Here is a 10,443-nt window from a genome sequence, read left to right on the forward strand (position 1 = left end):
CGTTTTCAGAACAGCAGGTGGCCTTTTCAGCTGGCAAAAAAACGCTTTGGAGGACACGGGCCCTTAGTCGGGGACAGCACTACTTTACACACATAAAGCTACATACAAGCAAGAATAAGAAAAAAATATCAAATAAAAAGTAGGTACATACAATAGAATAAAAATAAATGCTTAAAAGAAAGTGGTATAATTAAAATTATATCATTTAAAGAATAATAAATAATTTGTAAGAATAAAAAAAAACCTAGTTGAAGTTATTAGCATAAAACAAAAGTGTCCTGATGCTAGCAATGCTATTTAGCCAAAATGATTCTTATTTATTTCAATCGCCTGTATTGTTATTGATTGCTAAAAAACACTTTGGTGGGGGGGCCTTGAACTTATTTTGGCTTCTGAAGGAGGGTGGGGGTGTGACAGAAAATGTTTGAGAACCACTAGTGTGCAACATTGAACCATGTTAGCATTTTAACATGTGTACAGTTTCAATGCTGACATGTGCTAACTGATGCTCTACTTCAGAGATGGCCGACCACGTGTCGCGGGGAGCCGGCAGACTACAGGTTCACCCTCTGACCCTCAAATCTTTGGCTCTCCATGATCTAATCTGCATAGATATGAGCCACATTCAGGGTCATTTTTTATTAAAGCTGTTAGCTGAGGAAAGTTTGTCTAATTTGCTGTGCTTGTTTGTGTGAGTCCGGTCGGTGTCGGCCGGTCCCGTCTGTGTCGACCGGTCGCCGTCCTCCACGGCTGCAAACTTCACCTTCTTGTGCGACTTCTGCAAACACACAACACTGATGACGACACATCCTCTGCTTCGGGGTTCAACCAGCTCCATGTGCATTATTACTGACACACAACAGCCTGGCCGGAGAAGCGGCGCTGTGGTTGTTGAAGATCGATCCACAGGCTCTTTATGAGTCTGTGAGAGCCACTTTCATTCAGTCCACCCGGCATCTTGTATCTCGCTTTAATCCTCTAAGTGGTTCTCGCTGCTGTCTGACTCACTCTGTGGTGTGTGTGAAGAAAACTGAATAGGAGGTGAATCAATTCTCAAAGCTGAACTCTTAATGTAAAAATGTTGTTCAGTGGATTATCTGCAGAGTGTTTTGGTGGATCTTCCTAAAGATTCTGTAAAAGTTTTACCCATAATGCACCTCTACACTTGTTGCACGATGTCAGTCTGATATTATGAATTTTACCACCTTACAGATTCAAAGCTGGAAGGAAATCATAATGTCGTCACATATTTTCCTGTTTGGACTCACCTGTTTATCTGCGAGCCCACGGGAGTATCGGGAAATGTCGTCCCGCCGATGCTCCGCCCTCTCCCAGTCATCCAGCCACAGCTGGCGGCGGTACTCTGACTGGCGAGACGTGATTCGCTGGTAGATAGCCTGATTCTGACGGCTGACCAGCAGAAGCTCCTCCCTCCTCTTGTCAGCGTTCAGACTGAGGAGGAAACACAGCAGAAGAGGAGTGAAAGGCGGAAGATCAACGGACGGGCAGAGGCGTATGGACACAGCATACATTTATGTGAAATACACTTTGATGGCAAACCGCCTCCATTTGTCGTCTGTTGGAAAAGTCAACACCAAAGATAAAGAGATGAGAAACCTGAGGACTAAAGAACATAAAGCTCCATTTCTTTTATAATGAGAAAAAGGAAAAGCGAGGTGGAGCTTCTTCAGTTCTGACTGACAGGCAGGGAGTCCCAGCTGTTTCATCTCTGTGGGGTCGTTAGCAAGGTGATGGATATCGTTGACGGACTGGGAGTAAAAAATGGTCCTGGACTTTGATCTGGACCGGCCCACCAGAACGGTCCACCGTATACTCCACCACGGCCGCCCTGCTAATGAACGCACGTACTAACATGACACACTATGAACTTCTAAAAGGACTAATAAATATATCTACTGGTCAGTGACCAGTTTTGCTGCTGTCCGGCAATCTTACGGGACATAATGACTTATCTTGTTTCAGTTCGTTTTTCTTACTGACCATGAAAAATACAACACAATGGAACAAAACGTTAATATGCTCTCCACAAAGGAGCGAGAGAAGAGGACCATTATACCTCTGGTCTCTCCACTCGGGTGTAAATGGCCTCCTTGACTCCTCTTTCAAACCATCTGTTGTCCCTGTCTTAAATAAGTACATTGTTGTCCTCAAAAGAGACATTGTTGTCCCTTATCCTTCAGGTGTAAGAAAACTGCTGAGTCTTGACCTGAGGCGACCACAACGACTGTCATCCCAACAGCCAGGAGCACTAACGAACTAAACGATATCGATCATCTTGATAACGACCCCACAGAGGTTAAACAGTTTGGACTCCCTGTGAGTCAGTCAGAACTGGAGAAGCCTCCTGGATGAGAGGCGAAACGTCTTCTAGTATCTTCAGCCGAGTTTTTGTTTCTCCTGAAAACAAGCGACCAAAAAGTTGCAGCAGGTTTAAGTTTGATGACAGTAATGTTGATAGGTCAGCTGACTCAGCACAAGAGAGTATGTTTGTAATAACAAATAACACTTAACACTACAATAACTAATACTAACAATAACACTTTCTTTTCCCAATCATTTTATAGGTGTCACTGTTTCTGGTTGTGAAAGTGGATTTATTGCTGCTTTCAGGTAGCCTGAGTCACAGAATAACAGATTTCAGAGACACTTCACAGCTGCTGTCAAGATGAAAGATTTTACAGCCCCGATTGAGGGCAGAGAAATACCAGAGACTGTCACCACCATCACACATCACACGTCCAGATCAATAATTCAGCAACGTAACAGAGCAGGGCTTCTCACATCAATTATTTAAAGGTCCAACAAGGCGCACTGGCTTCATCATTGCAATGTTAAAAACCTCGGGGGGGGAGGGGGGTGTCATGGAAGAAAATGCAGCTTTGATAAATATATATATATATATATATATATATATATATATACACACACACACTGAACAAAATTAGAAAGGCAACACTTTTGCTTTTGCCTTCATTCATCATGAGCTGAACTCAAAGATCTAAGACTTTCTCTATGTACACAAAAGGCCTATTTCTCTCATATTATTCACAAATCTGTCAAAATCTGTGTTAGTGAGCACTTCTCCTTTGCCGAGATAATCCATCCACCTCACAGGTGTGGCATATCAAGATGCTGATCAGACAGCATGGGGATTGCACAGGTGTGCCTTAGGCTGGCCACAATAAAAGGACATAGGCATGGGGATTGCACAGGTGCCTTAGGCTGGCCACAATAAAAGGCCACTCCAAAATGTGCAGTTCCATCACACAGCACAACACCACAGATGTCGCAAGTTTTGAGGGAGCGTGCAGTCGGCATGCTGACTGCAGGAATGTCCACCAGAGCTGTTGCCCGTGAATTGAATGTTCATTTCTCCACCATAAGCCGTCTCCAAAGGTGTTTCAGAGAATTTGGCAGTCCATCCAACCGGCCTCACAACCGCAGACCACGTGTAACCACACCAGCCCAGGACCTCCACATCCAGCATCTTCACCTCCAAGATGGTCTGAGACCAGCCACCCGGACAGCTGCTGCAACAATCGGTTTGCATAACCAAAGAATTTGTGCACAAACTGTCAGGAACCGTCTCAGGGAAGCTCATCTGCATGCTCGTCGTCCTCATCAGGGTCTCGACCTGACTGCAACTTCGCACAGCCATTGAAGAGGAGTGGACCAACACTCCACAGGCCACAATCAACAACCTGATCAACTCTATGTGAAGGAGATGTGTTGCACTGCGTGAGGCAAATGGTGGTCGCACCACCCAATACAGTGAAACCGCAAATTTTGGAGTGGCCTTTTATTGTGGCCACCCTTAGGCCTTTTATTGTGGCCAGCCTAAGGCACACCTGTGCAATCCCCATGCTGTCTGATCAGCATCTTGATATGCCACACCTGTGAGGTGGATGGATTATCTCGGCAAAGGAGAAGTGCTTACTAACACAGATTTTGACAGATTTGTGAATAATATTTGAGAGAAATAGTCCTTTTGTGTACATAGAGAAAGTCTTAGATCTTTGAGTTCAGCTCAGGATGAATGGGGGCAAAAACAAAAGCGTTGCCTATAATTTTGTTCAGTCACAGAGTACTTCCTTTTTGTACTTTGAGTACTTTTAGTTTTATACTAAATGCAAATTTTCCTGATTATACTTTTTACTTAAGTAACATTTTCATTGCAGTACTTTTACTTGTAACATAGTATTTTTACAAAGAGGTAGTAGTACTTTACAACCACAGGTTGAGGGTAGTGGCCACTAACAGACTCAACAAACTGATCTGCAAGGCCAGTGTTGTTATGAGGGTGGAGCTGGACTCTGTTGGTGGTGCTGTCCAAGCTACACGTCATCTTGGACTTCCACCCGCTCCATAAAGCGCTGGTCAAACACAGGAGTGCTTTCGGTGCAAGACTCATCCCTCCAAAATGCACCAGAGCACCACAACTATTTAACTCCTCCCTCGGAGTGTCGGACATTCAGACTCAGTCATAAAACTGGATCTTGTTGTGCACTACTTCACATAGTGTGCAATATTATCTGTTTTAATACTTTGGTTACCCTGTCCGAATACTGATGTTTTTAAGGATCTGTAATCCATTCCACGTCAACTCTAGTAGTACTATTCCTATTTATTCACTACTACTTTTTATTATTACACTTCTGTAAATATTTTAAAATACTGTCTCCACACTCCTTTTGTATTTTTAGATTTGGATATTTCTTTATATTTTGTACTTGCCAACTTCCATTATTACATCCATTCCTTTACTACCTTGATGTGCAAAGTTAGCAAATGTAACTATTTCCCCTCGGGGATCAATAAAGTCGGATTATGATAGTGTGACAGGACATGTTAAACCCTAACAGGAACCAGGTTTTTACCTCCTCAGGTGGTACTGGTTCTGATGGTCCACCAGGCCTTGAGAGCAAACGATGTCGGCCAGTTTGGAGGCCAAGAGGCGGTTGTCTCTGTTGATGACGGACAGCCGCTCATCCTGCAGCTGAATCATAGACGGCCACGAGTTAAAACAGAGGACATGTTGGACTCCACAAAGATCGGGGCTGAACCCTCCTCTGTCTGTCAAAATCACATCTGCAGGGTCAGCTTTGAAAGGCTTCAACTTCCAAACCATCAGGGCCGATTTAACTCACTGATCAGTTTAATGAAGTCACCGTAAACATATGTATATATCGTGTATTATTTTAGAGGAGATGATGAATGTGATGATGGTACTGTCCTCTCGCATGTAAAAACATCAGCTAAAATGTGTGTGTGTCCACTGACCTGTAGTTTTTTCAGTTTGAGCTGCACGTGAGCTGGTGTCCTCATGCCCTTGTTGTCCACTACCGGCAGGGCCAAGCTCACCTGGACAGGTAAACACAGGTAAGTGCAGTGTGGATGCAGCCAAATCTACAGATAAGCTATCCTCTGTTCCACTGCCCTCAGCTATTGAATGTAAAATATGTTGAAAATTTGCGAGGTATTCAAATAGTATCCTTTTTATTTTACTTTCAATACGCACTAAAGCTGCTCTTAAAAAATACACACTGTTGTGTGCAGTATTCATACAATTGGGACTACTCTGTCATCACATTGCCTTGATCATACTCGTGCTGCGCAAAGGATTGTGGGTCAACCAGAAAAGCATACTGGCTTCCAGACTGCAAAATGCGACGGATGCAGTGTGAACCCCTGGTATCTTTTTGTCAAACTGTATTTGGCCTTCACATGACGTTTAAAACATGGTAAACAATGTGAAATGGTGGTATCTTGGTTCGGTTTAGGCAACAAAAGTACTTGGTTAGGTTTAGGAAAATGGGTTTGAGTAAATTAAGTACATTATGTAAGTCACGTGACACAAGTCATCTACAAAACGTCAACTTAAAACATGTCACCTTTTGACTTTCTTTCACACGGCACTCAAACCTCGGTCTCCTGAGTGAAAGTACTGAGTTAGTTGACTCGTCCATCCACCCCTCCTTATGTGGACTTTGTCGGACTTTATCCTACGTCACCTGACTTCTTCTGCCACTAGAGGTTGCAGCCTAACAAAAAACATAGATATGGGTCGTAGTAAACTGCTGCATCATCGACCTGTACGGCTGTTTTTTCTGGTGAGGACAGGCAGGGCATATTAAATGGTATGCTAGTTTTGTATTGGGATGCACCCAGACACTTTTCTCAGGAGTTGGTGGAGACCAAAAACTGAGCTTAAAGGAGAATGAATATTGGACACAATAGCGCCTTTTCCACCTCACGGTAGCAGCTCCTGCTATCTGGTACTTTTTTTCGTATCACCTCCGTCGAGGTTCCAAGCGAGCTGAGTCGATTCTAAAATGTGACGTGAAACACGGCAGACTGCTGATTGGTCAGAGAGAATCGTCACTTATCACTGCATCATCATTGCGCGCGCCTGACAGAGGCCAGCCGCAGAAAGCTTTATATTTTACAGTTTTCATACGTTATTTCATCACTAAATCCACTTCTGAGAAGCTTTGAGGCGAGAAATCAACTGTAGATTTCGAATATAGGCACGAAAAATAGATGGCGGATCAAAAATGTGCTTGAACATTTTTCGGAGTGGAGGAGCATCTGCAAATGCCGCCGGGGGTAGCTAACGGGCTGGCGGCCAGTCACACTCACACACCGCTGCAGCCAACACAGCAACTCAAGGAAAACACAGCTGTAAGATTTTCAAACCGCTTATCTGTCCTTACATTCTGAGTAATGTTGAAACTTTTAACTTAAATCAAGATACAGCTGTCTGTGCGTCGCTGGTGTGTGCGAGTTGCGTTGAACATTACGTTGCAGCAGTTGTGTGTGGCGTTGCTTTGACGACCAGCTACATCGAGGGGGTACAATGTCTGGGCACTATCTGCAATGAAAAACGGAGGATGGCGGGCCTAAACCAAGTCGAGTAGGGTCGAGTTGAGGCAAGTTGAGCTGGTACCAGTGACGAAAAAGAGGCTAAACACAGCTCTGTAACAGCCGGATGTGTAAACAAACACCTGTTTGCAACAAGTTCACCGCAACAACCTTCTAAAGTAAGAGTTTATCAAATATTGTGTTTAGTTTTTTTGTTTTGATGTAGCTTTAAGCAACTGAGAAGGGGTTTCTGTTCTTTTATTCTGTGCTTAGTGTGAATTATTCTAATTACACAGATGTAGCGCAGCGAGGATTAGACATGGGATCATCCCGTACATGATGTGGATATGTTTAATCCTTCAAACCTTTAATTCTCCATCAGCTCTCCTTCTCCAATCCAATATAACATCGAATCTATTTCGACCCACTGATCCATCACGATATCAACTCCAGCTCACACCACCAAAAATCTAACACCATAACAAATCCAACGCTCTGCTCCTCCATCAGCCCTCCAAACCCAGACTCCTTCTCTAATGGAAGCCAATCGTTCAGCAACCCTCCATCAGGAGGACTGCTGGTCCTGTCTGATGGAGGGTTGCTGAACGAACGTTTGCTGTGCTACATCCTCCTACCTTCCTGCGGTGGTTTTCGTAGTTGTTCTGGTCCCATCGCTGCTGCAGGTAGCGGTTGGTGACGGGCTTTAACGGCTGGTAGGACCTGTGCATGCTGCACCTCTGATACTAACCTCACTCATTCACACACTCTCAGCCTAACCCAGCAGGAGGTCTGTGTTTTGTGTGTTTTCCGGGCTGGGGGTTTGTCGCCATGGAGATGCATCCCTCTTTATCTCATTGCAGCCAGATAAGGTTCCTATTAATTATTACTGAACTGACGAGGCATGCACACACACTGATACACACCTGAGATTCATTTCAGCTCGTCCTCAGACCTGAACCCGCAAAATAGGTCGATTGTTAAAGTGTCCCAAAACGACATGTAAGACCATTTTCCAAAACATCGTACGTCCAGTTTGTGTCTGTTGGAAAGCCCCAACAGCACATATGAGTGTTCCCCATAACGACACATATGAGTGTTCCCCATAACGACACATATGACTGTTCCCCATAACGACACATATGAGTGTTCCCCATAACGACACATATGAGTGTTCCCCATAACGACACATATGAGTGTTCCCCATAACGACACATGAGTGTTCCCCATAACGACACATATGACTGTTCCCCATAACGACACATATGAGTGTTCCCCATAACGACACATATGAGTGTTCCCCATAACGACACATATGAGTGTTCCCCATAACGACACATGAGTGTTCCCCATAACGACACATATGAGTGTTCCCCATAACGACACATATGAGTGTTCCCCATAACGACACATATGAGTGTTCCCCATAACGACACATATGAGTGTTCCCCATAACGACACATATGAGTGTTCCCCATAACGACACATGAGTGTTCCCCATAACGACACATATGACTGTTCCCCATAACGACACATATGAGTGTTCCCCATAACGACACATATGTCTGTTCCCCATAACGACACATATGACTGTTCCCCATAACGACACATATGACTGTTCCCCATAATGAGTGTTCCCCATAACGACACATATGACTGTTCCCCATAACGACACATGTCTGTTCCCCATAACGACACATGTCTGTTCCCCATAACGACACATATGACTGTTCCCCATAACGACACATGTCTGTTCCCCATAACGACACATATGACTGTTCCCCATAACGACACATATGACTGTTCCCCATAACGACACATATGACTGTTCCCCATAACGACACATATGACTGTTCCCCATAACGACACATGTCTGTTCCCCATAACGACACATATGACTGTTCCCCATAACGACACATATGACTGTTCCCCATAACGACACATGTCTGTTCCCCATAACGACACATATGACTGTTCCCCATAACGACACATATGACTGTTCCCCATAACGACACATATGACTGTTCCCCATAACGACACATATGAGTGTTTCCCGTATCAGTCCAGGCGTACCGACGTTTACTAAGTCACGTGTCAAAAGTCACATGAGGTTTAACTCGTAGAAAATGTTGTAAAAAATATGGTAGTTTGTTTAGGCAACAAAACCAGTTGGTTGTGTTTAGGAAACGATGGTGGTTTTTGTACAGTAAGTACATTAACTTAAAACATGTCAAATTTAACTTTCTTTCACACAGGTCTTGAACCTCAGCCTCCTGAGTGAAAGTCTTGAGTTTATTTGACTGATTCATTCACCCCACCTCCTTACACAGACTCTGTTGTTCTTTACGTCACCTGACTTCTTCTGACGGCAGGTCATAATGAGCTGCTGCATCATCGACCTATAAGGACGTTTCTCCGGTGACGATGACGAGGATGATTAAAACATTCATCTTTATCGTTTCCATCATCTTATTTTTTAAACATCTGGATATTTGGATAAGAATATTATTAAACCTTTTTTTAGTTTAATTAAAAATTTTAACTAAATGCGCTCAACGTTTTGATAATACTGGACACTGATTGGTGGACAGCAGCAGTTCCTCTGATTAATAATTACCTGCTAAATGAAGACCTTCCTGGTATCAGTCTGCAGACTGAGCTGTCCAATCCGCGACCAACTGTTAAGGATTCCTGAAGTTAGTGACAAACTTTGACTTTGACTACAAAGCCAGCTGAAATGTAAGGATATAAAGTAGTTCATGAACTCTAATAAACTCCTAACGCGAGCCTGTTCAGCGGAGGGCAAAATAAAGCCAAATCTGGATGGGTGTGCGTTTTGATTGTGAGTGCTTGTATCACTGCCTGTATGTCTGGGGAAAGGTCGGAGCCAGATCTGGGCCGTCTCCATCCATGATGATGAATCTTTTATTGACGTGTGTCACTCCTTGTTTTTGTTTTGCACAGGGACTTTGTTAGCACTTCTGGCCTGGAAATAAATGGCAAACAGAACAGCCAAAAAGAAGTGGAACAACCTGAAGGACAAATACAAGGTTAGCTGTTTCTCTGCTTCAGTTTGTTGCCATATATGAAACCCAACTCAGACACCATCACAGATGTAGAAGTCCTTGAAATAACGTGTACTTTGAGACTGAATACATTTAAACAATCAGATTTACACAGTGGCGGTCTGGCCAACAGGAGTACTGGGACAAATCCCGGTAGGGCCGGCCAACCTCAGGGCCCGTGGGCCTCCGGACATTGTCTCTGTATGACCCTGGACTGTGTGTGAGATCGATCTTATTTAACATTGGACCCGGATAATCCTGTCGGCCTGTCGGGAGATTTAAATATGAGGTTATGCTGCTGTGGCTCGTGCGTAAATGCGCACAGCGTCTCTTTTGACGGGGAAGTGCTTCACCCTATTTCACCCATCGGCCAAAACTATTCTCTGTCGATGAACAGTTTTTCAACTTGAAATGAGGGTTGCGTCGGTGTAATCAGCTACAACCACATGGTCCTAAAGCCTTTATTTAAGTTGAGCTTGTTACCAGTGGCTTTTAAAGT

The 10,443-nt window shown here is 43.9% G+C and overlaps 1 protein-coding gene across 1 annotated transcript; it reads right to left on the reverse strand.

The window, feature by feature from the left end:
• Positions 1–631: 631 nt before the first annotated feature.
• On the reverse strand, positions 632–7,610 carry si:ch211-284k5.2. The gene is made up of 5 exons (XM_046036982.1): positions 7,518–7,610; positions 5,302–5,382; positions 4,899–5,017; positions 1,269–1,452; positions 632–778 (listed from the first exon to the last, which is right to left on the reverse strand). The coding sequence occupies exons 1-5, from the start codon at positions 7,608–7,610 to the stop codon at positions 632–634; spliced, it is 624 nt and encodes a 207-aa protein (XP_045892938.1).
• Positions 7,611–10,443: the final 2,833 nt, after the last annotated feature.

Source organism: Micropterus dolomieu, linkage group LG22 (genome assembly GCF_021292245.1).
Source record: "Micropterus dolomieu isolate WLL.071019.BEF.003 ecotype Adirondacks linkage group LG22, ASM2129224v1, whole genome shotgun sequence".
Lineage (NCBI taxonomy): Eukaryota > Metazoa > Chordata > Actinopteri > Centrarchiformes > Centrarchidae > Micropterus > Micropterus dolomieu.

Bases quoted from the DNA above. Each gene is read 5' to 3' on its own strand.
- si:ch211-284k5.2 (XM_046036982.1), bottom strand. From the start codon at position 7,610: ATGCACAGGTCCTACCAGCCGTTAAAGCCCGTCACCAACCGCTACCTG. The intron at 5,383-7,517 runs GTAGGAGGATGT...TTACCTGTCCAG, and splicing joins ACGAAAACCACCGCAGGAAG to GTGAGCTTGGCCCTGCCGGT. The intron at 1,453-4,898 runs GTAAAAACCTGG...TTTCCTCCTCAG, and splicing joins AACCAGTACCACCTGAGGAG to TCTGAACGCTGACAAGAGGA.